Source organism: Primulina eburnea, chromosome 18, assembly GCF_022965805.1.
Source record: "Primulina eburnea isolate SZY01 chromosome 18, ASM2296580v1, whole genome shotgun sequence".
Lineage (NCBI taxonomy): Eukaryota > Viridiplantae > Streptophyta > Magnoliopsida > Lamiales > Gesneriaceae > Primulina > Primulina eburnea.
The window spans coordinates 2,076,448-2,092,566 of NC_133118.1; the positions used below are offsets into that span (position 1 = coordinate 2,076,448).

General features: G+C 34.3%; 1 protein-coding gene across 2 annotated transcripts; it reads right to left on the reverse strand.

Moving 5' to 3' along the window:
* Nucleotides 1–482: 482 nt before the first annotated feature.
* On the reverse strand, nucleotides 483–9,820 carry LOC140819584 (biotin--protein ligase 1, chloroplastic-like). Of its 2 annotated transcripts, XM_073179735.1 has the most exons (10): nucleotides 9,652–9,820; nucleotides 9,240–9,516; nucleotides 8,798–8,859; nucleotides 8,566–8,714; nucleotides 8,303–8,423; nucleotides 7,931–8,086; nucleotides 7,606–7,651; nucleotides 7,235–7,307; nucleotides 2,110–2,186; nucleotides 483–782 (listed from the first exon to the last, which is right to left on the reverse strand). In XM_073179735.1, the coding sequence occupies exons 1-10, from the start codon at nucleotides 9,731–9,733 to the stop codon at nucleotides 740–742; spliced, it is 1,086 nt and encodes a 361-aa protein (XP_073035836.1). In that variant the 5' UTR covers nucleotides 9,734–9,820; the 3' UTR covers nucleotides 483–739. The 2 variants fall into 2 exon arrangements, with proteins under 2 accessions (XP_073035836.1, XP_073035837.1); XM_073179736.1 differs by lacking the exon at nucleotides 9,652–9,820 and having other exon boundaries at nucleotides 8,798–8,887; nucleotides 9,240–9,472.
* Nucleotides 9,821–16,119: the final 6,299 nt, after the last annotated feature.

The following is a 16,119-nucleotide window of genomic DNA, read 5'->3' on the forward strand; positions in this document are numbered from 1 at the left end:
TAAGTCATCCATGAAAACTTATTACTTTTTATACTAAGATTATTACTTTTTATCGTGAATATTAATAGAGTATAAAAATTCATGAAACCATCTCACAAGATACCTACTTTAATTTAAATTCTTGAAATCATTGCTTTAAACTACCATAGTTTATAAAAAAAAATACGTATAATGTCGTTTTATTTATGAAACAAGACGGGATAAAACCATTTTACGGGAAATTTTGAAACATACAACTCCATCGTTCAAGTGAGTCGATTTATCAAGCATGTACATGAGTACGTGATATCCGACTATGCTACACCGAATGTAGTTCTCTGTCCATCGTGTTTTACCATTTGATTCATGTGGATCTCACATATTTACATACGGATCACACAGTGCTCAGGGATTCAAAAGTTCTCATTTAGCTAAAGATTTATTGACTGAAATTCTCCCTACTTAGCATAACATAGAAAAAAAATCCATCAGACAAGAAAACATAAGAAAAACTAAACAAATTATACACAATCATTATAACATGAATTGTGTAATCATTACAATCTGGTATGCTGCAAGCATCTGTTATCTAAGTACATGATAAAACCATTATCCTATTTTCTTCATTATGCCTAAAAATATAAATTATGAAGACAAGAAGAGACTGAGGAAAAAGTCTTGAGGATATCAATGGATGGTTAGGATGTGATGTAAGAAAGCAGACTTTAGAAAACAAGATTCTCACCAAAAGGCAGCCTCTTCAGGTCAGTTTTCTCCTGACAAGTCCTTTAAAGAAATCGAAACTGTAGCCACATGGAGTATATCAAGTCCGTGCAAGTAGATATAAACAAACATTGAATGAAAAACCACATGGGAGATAAATGTAAGTACTACATGTAGCATTTTGAAGATCATGCTGATTTAAATTTATAATCTGGCAATGATGCTTGGATAATTGAGAGACAACATTAAAGGATTCGAAAAAATATGATGAGGGTTGGGCGACTTCGAAGAATTTCAAAATAATATAGCAATCTAACAAGAAGAGGAGTATCAAGTTTTGTGGAAAATTTGAACTGAATAACTAGGTGTGGAGCAAGCATCTTCTTTGTGGACAATGCTTTACTATGCAATATGTAGAAATATAGGTTATGATTTGGATAGCAAAGAAAGAGTTGGGTGGAGTATGAGAATTCACTTTTTATATATGTGCATGTTTTAAGTTGGAATTTTGTTTTGATGGCACATTTATAATACGAAATTAGCTAGTGTAATGTTCGATGGCTTCATATAAGTTGGTTTGATCATAGATTTATTGAAAGAATATTATTGTGACAGTTGTGTATCCAGTAAAAGCACAATGATCCATGTCAAACACGAAATGTCATGGAGGCGGAGTAACCAATATGAGACCTTCTATGAAATGCATCGTAAAAGCTATTGGCAATTCTGTATTCGATTGAATAGGACAAACACTAATCAGTAAAACTCACATAACGTGTCTACAGGCTCAAGGTTTAGTGATACATGATCTTTTGTCGAAAGGCGGAAGCCTGACTAATGATACTTTAGTAGAACACATGTCTTGACTATTATGCAAAAGCCTCTTGTACTGTTTGTGAATGAAGGAATTATGAACCAAATGAATTTTTCATTAGTCATTTATAGTTTGCTTGAGCACCAAGGAATATCGGTTTTAGCATTCATAAATAATGAACAGAGTACGTATTAAATTGTATGACGTAATTTTCTTCGTGCATTAGATTCTAGAACATTATACTATAGTACTGCCTTTGTTTGGCAAGGTTGCATGCCTCGGCTTGAGATTTGCGACTAGGCTATCGAACACGTGCCTTAGTCTGCCTCAACCTTTCATAACTGTACGAAGAACTACATCTTAATAAACTAAACCAATGCTCTCCAATTGTGAGTAGAAGCATTATTCTTCACTCCAATAAATTATTTTATAACTTTCAAATACTATTCATGAAGTTACATGACTTTGCACTTCTCTTCGTTGAATAATGCATTACACAAATGATATAAGATATCCACCGATTATTTGAAGACGCAAAATTATGTGAAAGGAGAAATAGAGTACATATCTCTGGTGATGGGAAGGTATGATACCTGTTTCCATCTGGATGAAGCTCGCATGTTTGGCCATCTTCAGTGACAGCTAACAGGTAACCGGAAGTTGTTAAACCCTGTATACGGAAAATAGGCTGCTTTTATTGCAGATGGATACTAATGTGCATTTTTGTCAAAATAATTATGTAAATGCAACAGTTAAATAGATTATTTTAATTGCTCTAGATTTCTTTACATACGGGAATTATGAAAAGAACGTGTGAAACTTGAAAAGTAGAAAAAAGAATTGTATTCAAGCACAAAAATATAGAGAATGTACTGATTCCTCCGCTTTGGCAATCATTCATATGCTTGAAAGTTGAAACACATATAGTGATTGCAGAGGCATAGAGCCACATGAAATAAATTCACTTGATTTGTGGCCTCAATCCAAAACTGGTCATTGCCTCATTGGTGCACCATGAGTAGTTGGTATAGCATTAATTGGGTGTTATTTGTGCTAAAAAGTTTACCTTTTCTTGATATTCTACAATTCAGAACAAACACACGAAATTGCAAGTAAGTTATATTTGCTTGAAGCATTGATATGTTGCTTATAAAAACTCTGCTATTTGTGCTAAATAATATCTCTCAGGATTAGCAGGTATTTTTTTTCAAAAATAGCCCTGGTGTCTCATGGGAGAGGCCTACTTTTCTAAAAAAAACACGCGTACTAGGGCAATTAATTTAACCGTCTCCAGGAACAGCTCTATATTTCAGAGTCCCTCTAAGCCAACATTTTTTTTTTTTTGATAGAAAACTATTTGAATATATAGAAGATTTTAGATAAGTTACAATAAACAGACAGAGGATAAGTAATCCGCTGTGAACTCAAATCCTTCTTAACGTAGCCTACTACGTCAAGAAAATTCTAAAGACTATTGTTGATGCATTACAAACTTCAAATCTCTAACCACATCGTTTATGCTCAAATGACTAAATTCTTTCAATCTCGTCGTCCAAGTTGCAATCCTGAATTTCGATTTGTCCCAAACTTGATCAACTGAGTCTTGTTCATCTTGAAAAATTCTTTTATTCCTTTCCAACCACAAGGACCAAAAGATGCAATGTATAATCATGTGCCAAAATTCTTTGAGAGCTGATGGCAGTGGACAAACCGAATCTTCATACAGCAACTCTTTAGCCTGGTTTGGAAATGCCCATTGAACTCCCAACTCTCTTTGAACTTTTATCCAAATGCAACGCGCAAAGGAACAATGCAGCAGGATGTGGTCCTGTTTTTCTTCGTCTCGGCGACATAAGCAGCACCACTGAGGCCTAAGAACGCAGCTTCTCCACCTCTTTTGCATCACGTCACATGTAGGCAACTTCCCCAAAGCGACGATCCACGAGAAAATCTTAATCTTTTGTGGGACATTAACTTTCCAGATTGTTTTGTAGCAATTGAAGTTTGGAAATGAGGTAGTGTCGAAAAACGAATTATAGAACGATTTGACAGAGAACAAACCCGACGACTCCCCCAACCAAACTCTATGGTCGTCCACACCCAGTCTTAATCTAACTCCATCTAGGACTCCTAACATGATTGTGAACTCCACTAACTCCTCATCAGACAAGTCTCTCCTAAACCTCACGTCCCAAGAGTATGAAGAGAAATCTCCGGTGTTGCTGACGTGAATAAAATGATTGATAGGTTTGTTAACAGAGATACAAATACGAAACAAAGACGGAAATGTGACATTAAATGACTCCCCTCCCTGCCATACATCCTCCCAAAATCTAATTACGTTACCCTTATTTGGCACCGCCCTCACTTGTTGATGAAAAGCCTTGTAAGACCTTGAAATAAATTTCCAAGGACTTTTAAACGTTGTTCTCTCCGCCAATCCCAAGTCCCACCCGTTGTTCTGTAACCCATACTTACTTTTGATAACCTTTTTCCACAACGTCTCCCTCTCAGTCGAACATCTCCACCACCACTTACCCAGAAGAGCCTTATTTCTAAGGCCAATGTTCCCCAAACCCAAACCTCCCTTTTCCTTCGGTTTACACACCTGGTACCAACCTATGACATGACAATGTTTATCTCCCTCGTCTCCATCCCACAAGAAATTCCTCATTATCTTTTCCATTTTTACCGCGACATTTTTTGGAACCTTGAAGAGTGACATGTAATAAGCTGGCATGGCGCAAAGGACTGAATGAATCAGAATAAGACGCCCACCCCTAGATAAAAAGGCTTTTTTCCAGCTGACCAGTTTCTTGGCCATCTTTGAAGTTACGGGTTCCCAAAACTCAGATTTGGTAGGATTTCCTCCCAGCGGGAGACCTAAATACCTGATGGGCCATGACCCTTTTAGCCCCCCAAATGCTACTGCCATTTCTTCAACTTCCTCATCCAGAAAATTCAAGCCGAGCACTACACTCTTGCTCATATTTATTTTCAGACCTGATTTGTGTGAAAAGCAATTGAGAATATTCATTATTGCCATAACATCTTTCTTTGAGTCCACGAAAAAGAGAACATCATCCGCAAACTGTAAGTGTGTAATTTTCAATTTGTCTTTTCCAATTACGAACCCCATAACATCTTTGGCCTCCTTTGCCTTGTCTACCATTCTCCCCAACACATCGGCAACAATATTAAAAAGAAAAGGTTATAACGGATCGCCTTGTCGTAGCCCTCTTTCCCCTCTGATTTTCCCACACGTCCTCCCATTCACGAAAATCGAGAAAGAAACGTTTGAAACACATCCCTTGATCCACCTCCTCCACCTCTCACCAAAACCTTTATGTAATAGAGCATAGTCCAAAAATTGCCAATCTACTTTATCATATGCTTTTTCTAGATCAATCTTAAGCACCCATCCCTTCTTTTTCTTCTTACGATATTCTTCCACCATCTCATTCGCGATAAGACAACAGTCTAATATCTGTCTGCCTTTGATAAATGCACATTGGTTTTCCGCGATGGTTTTGTGCAAAACCTTTTTCAGCCTGTTAACCAATACCTTAGACAAAATTTTATACAAGCTTGTAACCAAACTAATTGGTCGGAAATCTCTAATATTCTGCGCATCATTTTTCTTAGGTATTAGGCAAATATAAGTTTCATTAGTTATACCATTCACAACCCCTGCATGGAAAAATTCTGAGAAAACCTTTAACAAATCCACTCGCAATGTCTCCCAATTTTTCTGAAAAAATTCCAATGTGAATCCATCCGGCCCTGGCGCTTTCGAGCCATCGCAATCAAATACAGCCTTTTTAATTTCTTCCTCGTCGAAATGTTTTTCCAACTCGACTGCATCTTCTATCATTATCGGTGACCAATCCAGTCCATCAATATTCATCCCGAAATCTTCCTGTCTTCCCCCTTCCCCTACTGTCTTTGTGAACAAATTCTGATAAAACTTAACAACTTCAGTCTCAATCTGCTTTGCCTCGTTAATAATTCTGCCATCTTCCACCAGAAGTTTCTCAATCAATGCTCTATTCCTCCTGTTATTCAGAATATTGTGAAAGAATTTTGTGTTTTGGTCCCCTTGTTGCAACCATTGAAGTTTCGCTTTTTGGTTTTGAATCTGAAAATGTGCAAAGGTTGATTTTTCCAGTTCACATTTTATCTCCATCCTCTCGTTTTTCAACGCCTCTGACCACAGTTCAGCTGCCTCGAGACCATCCAATTGCTTAATTTTGTTAGATAATTCTTGAATTTTTAAACGGACATCCCCAAAAACTTCCTTGTTCCAATCTGTAACATATTTTTTCATAATTTTCAGTTTCTGCATAAACTTATATCCTTCCCACCCTTGTACACCATCTGTATTCCACCATGACCTTACTAAATCATTGAATTTTCGATGAGACAGCCATGCGTTTTCAAACCGAAACGGTGCCGGGCCCCATCGTAGCTTGGATGTGTCTAACAATATCGGGCAGTGATCCGATGTGATTCTTGGAAGAACAGTTTGTCTAGAGTTTTGAAAGACCTGCCTCCATCCTGCAGAGAATAGAAATCTGTCCAATCTACTGCAAATTGGGACCGATCTGAAGTTGGACCACGTGAATTTGCCATTTAAAAGTGGTGGATCAAAAAGTTCTAGCTCTTCTATCAATGCATCAAAACAGTTCATGCTTGTAGTTGAAGAAATACTATTAATTTTTTCTCCCACGTTTCGCACCACGTTGAAATCGCCACCGAGGCACCAACGATCACCACAAATTACTTTCAGCCCCGCTAATTCATCCCAAAACAATTCTCTCAACCTCGGTTTAACAGGCCCATAAATTGCTGAAAACCACCAACTTCTCGAGTCCGACATTGAGATCTCAATGGATACCGAGAAATCCCCAATTAAGTTGTTAATAACATTGACTATTCTGGGATCCCACATTACAAGAATTCCCCCCGACCTTCCAATCGAAGGCAAACAAACCCAGTCAACAAATCTCATTTTCCAAACACTTGCCACAAACTTAGTATCTATCTTTTCACGTTTTGTCTCCAAAAGAACCACAACATCCGGCCTTTCCTTTTTAATAATTGATCGAACTAGTTGTCTTCTCCTCACTGCCCCTCCACCTCTAATGTTCCAAGCACAAATTTTCATCTATAAAATTTTGGGACCCTCGAAGTGGAACCTCGTTCATAACTGATACCACATTGAAGTCGGTACATTTCCTTCTTCAAACGACATTTCGGCAGCTTCTCCTTGGCTCCTACGGTAACCTTTTCACCTTCTGAAATAAGTGCTCTCTTTCTGATTATTATTCCTCCATATAGTTTTCTTCGGAGAAGTTAATTCGCGTCAGAAGTGGCCAATATAACTGAATTCAATAGAATAACTTACTTGAAGCCTCAATGCCTAATTTAATTAATAAAAATCTATTTAACTCATACTCTAAGAAGCCTCGACTGAGGCTTTTAAAAAAAATAGCATTTAGCACGTCTGATGTAACGCGGAGAGTATCATTTGCCAAACAAACTTATCTGACAGTGCTTCACTACGTAAAATGATTTCTGCCCCAGAAATGCAGATGACACCAAATTAAATATTGAGTGAGAGACTAAAATTTCAACACAAAATTATAGGGACAAAGAAATGCAAAGGAAATTTTGAATAGGATAGAAAGGAAAAAAAAGGCAAAGAGATCTAGTTACCTGGATTATGACCGCATCTTCTGATATTGATTCTCGCTTCTCGTTCTTTTCCTGAACTATGACTCTTTGTCCACTGTATGGAAGAAACAAATTCGAAGTAAGATTGGAATAATGTTATGGCTGCTAGTTCCATTTCCTATTTAACTATTTGCATCTCAAAATAAACTAGTCAAAAAAATGTCTATACAACCAAAAAATTAAAATGGTCAAAACGACCATAAGTGTAAGTGAGTGTTGCGCTAGAGCTTTTGTATTCCAATCAAGCACGAATACATTTCAAATTCACCGTGAGATAAAAATAGGATGCACTTCTCCCTCGTGCCCATAATCAATGGTGGCATATGGTAAGAATCACAACTATGTATTTTCACCTGTGCAACCACGTCTTGTAGTATAATTCTTCAAGAGTTTGAAATCCTGCATGATACCCGAAAAACAAAAAAATTATATCTTTTCCTGATGAGGAATCATAGAATAAATTTTGCTGACGGTAAATATCTATGTACTTGTTCATAACTAACTAAAAAGAACATAGGAGTCTAAAATAGTTACAAATGAATGCTAAAAACTACGTAAAGCTAAAATATTTGATTGGAGAAGGAAGTAAAAGCTTCTTTTCAGTTTTAAAATACCGAGTGTAAAGATTAAATAAAATCAAGTAAACAAGTCACAACGGAGAAAAAGGAAGACAACCACCTTGATTTATGAAAATATCATAAAAACTCTCAAATTTGTTGAAGAAAGCTGCAATGATATCTTCAAGTTGCAATTGGTGAGCGCATGGTGTCAATCTTTGCAGAACTGAATTCAAGCATGTCGTCGGTTTCTGATTGCTAACATTCAAGCCAACCCCTGCAAAAATATATTTTAAAATCTCGATGAAATATTTTTTTCAATAATGGTAAATCAACTCCAAATATCGTGGACCATAATCAATCACAACATGTCTCGAAAGTGAATGATATGTAACCAAATTAAAATGGGAAACACTGCACAATATTTTTATAAATTGAAGGAACATTAACGGTTACGGTTGTGCAATATCAACCAATTAATTATACTGCTTACCAGAACTGATATTAAACTTCTTTGACTTATATACTGATGTGCACAAAATTCCTCCCACCTTAGCACCATCTAAATACAAATCATTTGGCCATTTTATTCTGACGTTGAGATGCGGCATGCCCTGAAAAATTATAATACCCAAGAGCAAATGTTTAAAATGAAGGTTTGAAATGCCAACTACCAATTAACAGCACAAGAAGAAGTAATACATGAATTTTGATTTCATAATTCAAAGAAACCAAAGCTCAGCTACTAGCTCTTACACTATTCCGACAAACATCATTAATTGCCTCAGTCATCGCCAGACTAACCACGTATTGCACCAATGGGACAACTCGGCCATCCTCCATCTGTATTGTGAATGAATACATGAGGCACCCCTTTGGTGATTCCCAAACATTTTTTGACCGTCCTTCGCACACCATAACAAAGACAAAAATAGGTAAAATATATATGAAAAAATTCCAATACATATTGAGGAAATAATGTTACTACCTCTGCCTTTGAACTGTACATCAGCAACACATACTCCACCAACAGGCAACTCCTCGAAATTACTGCCAAAAATGTTGATAAAATATTCCACTGTTCAAAGGAACAAATATTATATGACGCGATATGCTTTCTCTGTACAAGGAAGAATGGATTTGAGACTTCTCAAAATAACTTCGTGTCCATGTTCAACATTTGGATTCAAAACTACATTGGTTGACTTAATAACACAAATAGCCAATGCTTATCGATCATTTTATTAGCTCGATTTACCCATCATAATTTTAGATCACCTCATACTACTTAGATAATTCATTTGAAACGATGCATCACAGTTAATGATCACGTAAACTTGATCAAAGATCAAACACACTTACTTAATTCACATACAATTAAAAGAACAAGAAAAACTGATGAGCGGAAAAAAAAAAGTTAATGATCTTACTGTGAGACAACATCATGCGTGGAAGCCAATTTCGGAGAGTAAACAAGCAGCCTTCCAAAACGAGAAGTTGAGAGCGCACTCATATACGAATTCACGCAAAAAGTTCCGTCATTTTCAGTCCTATCTATGCATTCTATATCCGAATTCAAGACGACGTTTAAAGGAGAACCATCGGGGAGCTTCAATCTGTTGTTACTCTTCAAGCACCTGGCTAATTCATTTTCCACAGTCGATTTCCCGCACAACACCAACGTCGTAGGCGACTGCAGCTCCATTTCTATACCAAAATAAACAAAAAAAAAAAAAAACATCGATCGATCAGCGATTCGCACCCATAAAGTAATGCATGCAGGCATATAACACAAATTCTTTGGAACACACAAAAAAAGAGAGAAATTTGCAGAGTTTTTACTTGCAAGAAAGATCGAGGCGAATGAATTATTCGGTAGGGAAGTGAGATTTTGAAAGCGCCGGCGAGCTCCCACTTTTAGCATCGGAGACGGCGGAGAAAACAGAGCGCAACATGTTTTGGGAAAAGCCCAAATTCTGGCCCATACTAAAAGGCCGAATTGCGGCCCATGTAAGAGGGAGCTAAAACAAAATGAGCCTTTTGCGACAGTGAAGTGTATTAATAACTAGGGATGACAATGGGAGGAGGCGTCGTACTTGTCTCCGTCGAGATTAAATTTTTCATCTTCGTCTTTATTTCTTGGTTTTATCTGATTAGAAAATCTTCATCTCGATCCCTTAAAGATTAAGCTTCAAATAATCTAGAAATGACAATAGAACGAGACGACTTTGACATCATCAACCCTCTCACCCCACGAATTATGTCTCATGCCCCATCATGCATCACCGATCTTGTAGGGGTTAAATCTTCATCTCAACTTTTTCTGATTTGTTAAATGTTAATGTTGTTGTTCTTATTTATACTATATTATTAAGTATGAGATCATTAGAGTAACTATTTTAGAAGATACCAGCCCCAGGGGCATAGGTTGTGTGGTAAGGGCCTGAAGTGAAAGATATTTTAATCCATTTTGGTGAGGGATCGAGTCTCAGCTCCCTCTTTATGCAGAATTTCTCATGCCAACCTCTCCTCTGGGTACCTGCTGCTGGTGCATAACCCTGATTTACCTTCCTTCACGCCGGGCTTGGGGCGGCTCTGTGTGGGGTCCTCGAGAGTGGGGTTCACCCTTTTTTTACTTTAGAAGATACCAAAATATTTAATTCTATAAAGACAAAAACTTGTGTGAGATGGTCTCACAGGTCGTATTTTGTAAGACGGATCTTTATTTGGATAATCCATGAAAAAATATTACTTTTTACCCTAAAAGTATTACTTTTTATTATGAATATGGGTAGGGTTAACCCGTCTCACATATTAGGATCCGTGAGACTGTCTCACATGAGACCTACTCTTCTATAAAAACTTCCTCAAGTCATTCTATATTTTACATAGAAAAAAATTTACACAAAACTTTTCTTCCAAATCGAACAACTCTTCTAGATTGAAAATAACAACACGTGTGCATCTTTTACTAGTTTTTATTATTATAGGAGTGGGTTCAAGGATGAAATAACATCTCTATATCTGTCCCCATTTACCACAAGGATTTGAAAAATCCTTGAACCCGACCTCATATCTGGAAATAGGGATGAGAATGAGTCTGATTTAATTCTGATCAAACGGGTCGCGGGATGGGTTTCTTATTTCATTAGTCTTCTCCTCTTTCTAATAAGCTCATTTATTTTATATATAACATAGCTCGACTGTTGTATTCATTTGCTAGGAAATGAATAGGGAGTTTCTTTGAATTTGTTCACTCTGCAAGATTAAGATAGTTCTTACTTATTTGGATTTATATAGAAACTATTTCGTATATGTTATAATTTTTCGAAAATGTTAACCAAAGTTGTTATATTAGTCTATTGTAATATCTTATAAAGTATTTAAAATTTCATTTTCAACTAACGTGAGATAAGGGTTATATAATCACTCATATTGGAGAAGGTGACGTGCTTGTCACGGACAGTCGCTCGATTCATCAACGTCGAGAATCTAGAGATGGATTCTATAGATTCAACAGGTGGTTCCGTGATGTAGCATTTTGCCCTGCAGGTTCAAGAGATGATCATTTTACCATGCATAACACTTATTTTCATAACTTAGAAGATTAAAATAAAAATAAATTGGAAGAAAAATATCATTTCGTTTTACAGTATCTTTTGTATTTAATAATTAACTAAATTAATCACATGATTTTAGTAAATATATAAAAATAAAATAAGAAAACAATTAATTAATTATTTATGCATTTAATTATTATAACAGTATAGTATATATAAATATCTGAGAACTCTGACACAAATCAACACAACTATTAGGCACTATTCGCTGACGCTTTACCAGACGCATTAAATCCCCCTGGATAACCTGTTATGACATCAAAAACAACCATAACATAAAAAGAAAATACGGGTGGGACCCCAGTACGACAAACTAGTAAATTACTATACCGCATTAATTATTCAAGGGCCTCATAACGAATCTAAATCTGTGGCAAAATAACTCATTTCACATCAACTTATATTATTTTTCAATATTCAACTTTATTTAACCAAAGATCCAACAACTTATTACAAACGATGCCCAACAAGATTCAAAAAAAAAAAAGGGTGAGAGATGAAACGAATACGTAAAAACTACCCATTGAAGCTCCGAAAGTTGGTTTTATGGGCTTTCTTTCCTTATTGGGCCAGAGACTTGGACTTGAGCCCAGTAAGCTTATCAATTTACGGATCTGAAAATCACCTTCAAATTGAGGTGATGCTTTTGTCATTGCATCTGTCGGATTGTCTTCTGTGCCAACCTTTTCCGATTTCACTTGTCCCTTTGCAAGTATATCTCTCAAAGAGATGTTTGATAAACACCACTCTAATCAATACATCGATTTCAATACATTGATTAAGTTTTGTGCATGAATGTCTTCGACACACCACGACAATACTTCAATATGTCTAGATTCTGAGATCTTAATTAAATTATTGATCTATGTGCTTGATCACCCGCGGCGTCTTAAAATCTATGCTTTATCAAATCGATCACAACATTTATATTTGATTACTTATAAGATTCGTTTGCCCTATAGTTTATTACTTGAATAGAATCTTATAAGATATGGAAACAATAGTTTCGTTAGAAAATAAATTCTTTTAAGTAAATCTATCATATCTTTAGTTTATCAAATATCTCAATAGTCTTGAAAAACAAAACTCTAAAATTTAATATACACAATATTATCAAAAAATAAAACATAATTAAGGAATAAATTATATTTCTTTAATGATATATCGATAAACAAACAAAGAAAAATGAGCTCGATATGATAAACGATGGGAGAATTCTATATGCAGAGAGTAACTAATTTTTTTTCCCCGTCAGTTAATGTTGGTAATTTGGTGGGGGTGTGATAATCGTCTCTGTTAGGAGAACGATCGTCATGTGGTGTTTGATATATCATGTTGAATAGTTTAAAATGTTATAGTTGTGTAGATACTAGCAGTTATCGTTTTCGGTAAAGCAACGAACCTTCAATCCTGCATAAGATTTTGTAGAACTATTCGTAGAATTTTACTCGTGATGATTTATATCTCCGAAATTTCTTTTACATTTGATGATATATATCCTTTATAATTTAAATTATCCTCATAGTTAGCTAATCGAGACAATCACATGTATGGTATTGTTGTCTCATTCATGAATTTGTGCCAACTGAAAATTAATCACATGCAATTGTGGGTCACAAATAACTCCTTCCCACACACCATTTAGCCTGTGTTTTCTTCTATGCTTTTGTGAAATAGACAAATCCTAGTGCTTGGGTGGTCTAGTTTAACAAGTAGAAGATTAATGGTGGGAGACAAATTCTACTATTTTGCAATTAAATATATTTGAAATTTTTTATTCAATTTTTTGAATATATTAATTTTTATTTTATTTATTATTTTTTGTTCATGGTAGGAACTTAGGTAATGGTTTGTATTTTTTAAATATATATAGTAAAGATTGTAAAAAAAAAAATGTAGGTCATTTCAAAAAAATGTAGGTCATTGTAAAATAAAATTTGACCAAAAAATATAGAACCTATTTTTTTTTAAAAAAAAAATATTGATTAAACTGAGAGAATTTTAGTATAAACAAATAAAAGTTGTCCAAGACATATAAACATATTGAGTAGATCTCTTGTGAGACGGTCTTACGAATTTTTAACTGTGAGACGGGTCAACCCTACCGATATTCACAATAAAAAGTCATACTCCTAGCATAAAAAATAATATTTTTTCATGGATGACTCAAATAAGATATATGTCTCACAAAATACGACTCGTGAGACCGTCTCACACAAGTTTTGCTAAACCTATTTACATGAACACATATCTACAATTTACAATATATATATATATAGTTATAGCGATGTAATTATTTTTCTAATTTTTTCGCGAAAAAAAAATTAAAAAATATATTATTTGTGTGTATATGAAAAGGTTGTTAGTGGGTGAGTAATTCCAAAGGAAAAAGCTTGGTTTTAATTTTGACATGCCACGTGGGAGGTTTTCGGTGGCGGATTTTATGGGACAAACGGAAGTAATCTACAGGTGGCGCCGCCGTGTCGCTTGGTGGCCCAGCCACCTTCCCCACAATCCTAACGTCTAAAAGCTACTGTTCGTCAATACTCTATTATTTCCTTTTTGTCATATCTATTTATTTATTATTTAATTTCAGGTTTATATATTTATATATATATATATATATATTAGGAGTATTTATTTTGCATTTAATCGATTATGGTAATATTGGGTGAAATATCTATCGTACAACATAATTATTAGACAGTCGGTTAAATATATGGATCACAGTAGAATTTGTGTCGAATTCATGCATATTAGGCATAGATAAGTTCGATTATGAGCTTGTGGACATCGTCTTAAACTTATAGACTATATTCCGAAAATAACAATGTCGATGATTGTGACGACACTAGCGACAACCTTGGCCTTGATGGACAACGACGACTGTAACAAGCGCAGCGGTGTTGAAAATAGACTTAAAGCAATGACCATACGCTATAGTCGACTTTATCATATTTATATTGGATATTTTCCATCTATGTGGTATAGAAAGGGTTTCTAATAAATTTTATATATATTTGGTTTTATAATTATATCAACGTTTTATTTATTGAATACTATCCTTATGTCAGCCAAGTTGCTAATAACAAAAATATGAATTCAATCTTTTAAAGATATAGATAGAGCTGCATCCTCTGGAACCGTTTTTATATAACTGTACCCATTTTAGCAATCTATAAATGAAAAGTTTTCTAACCACTGTCGATTAGTAAGTATATTCATGTTCGGCTGAGGGAATTCATCTTTTGGGCATGTCTTGTTGAGGTCTCGATCGGTAGTCAAAAATCAAAAGCAGTATACGAAAATAAGCATACTATTGAAAATATAAATATCGTGTATAAAAGAACAAGAAGGAAACATTAAATCAAACAGAGGCTTGTTCGAAGTATAGTTTTTTTAAAACAGTTTTGTCCTCTCCGACGGTGCTTCGTGGATCTGGACGGACAACTATTTTCCATGATACAACGGCAAAACCTTGCTGCAACTTAGCACGAACTCACTACACCGACGAACTGAAAATGTACATTCACTTTATCACCGAAATTTAATAGATGTCAAATGAAAAGCTAACAATATGAAATGCAAGAGAATGCTTGAGATATATCACGAATGTTTGTAAAAATCATTTTATATGCTTGAAATGAGAAAATTAACGAACTATTTGTAAATCCCAAAATGTACATCAAGAATATGCAGAATAAAAAATCTTCAATTAACTCAAGAATGTGGAAAGTCAAAAGACACTTTTTCCTCCACAATCATGAGTCAAAAATCTCGTTCAAACTCTAAATTTAATTCAAATTTCCAACACTTTATTCGATTAAAAAATCCCTAAATGCTATGCATTTGGCAAATCAATTAATCATTCAAAGAATTGGAAATTCGGATTTTGCATATTCCTTTTTTATTAATTAATTCCATATCCATGTTATGTTTTAAAACATAAATAAACAAAATTATCATCTATAAAGCAAAAAAAAAAAAAAAAATTAAAGAAGAATTCGAAATTATGGAGAAAATATTTTATATGAATAAATTATAAAAAATATAAAATATAAATAAATTTTAGATGAAATGGATAAAATAATCAACAAAAATTATATTATATAAAACTTATCATATGATTAGATGATTGAATAATAGAAATATTTTAAAAACGTAATGATTAATTAAAGATATTTTTCTTATATAAATCGATTTGATGTTCTAAAAATTGATTGCTTAATATATGTTTCTTGGATTGGACGCACATGGCGGATATTCATAATTAATGTATATATTATTTTATAAATTATATTTTCAAAATAAATATTTATATTTTAAACATTATTATATTATCATAAATAATGGGAATATTTAATTATATTTTTGTGGTGCAAAAAGCCCTTTAGGATTGATTAGTCCAACTAAGATTAAAAAATTAAGTTAATCACGCCGCAAAATCAATCTTTACCACAAATTTATTTTAAAATTATAATTTAGTAAACAAATATATTTTATTATAATTGGAGCATGTCGAAGTCCTCTTTACCTCAATTTAATTTTTTTTATTCTTTTTAATTAATTTTTAATTCTATAACATTTTTTTATATTTAAAAAAATAAATAAATTTTCAATGTAGATCAAGAATAAAATATGATCTTAAAATTCCATAATTGATGATACATAATATCTTGATATAAATACG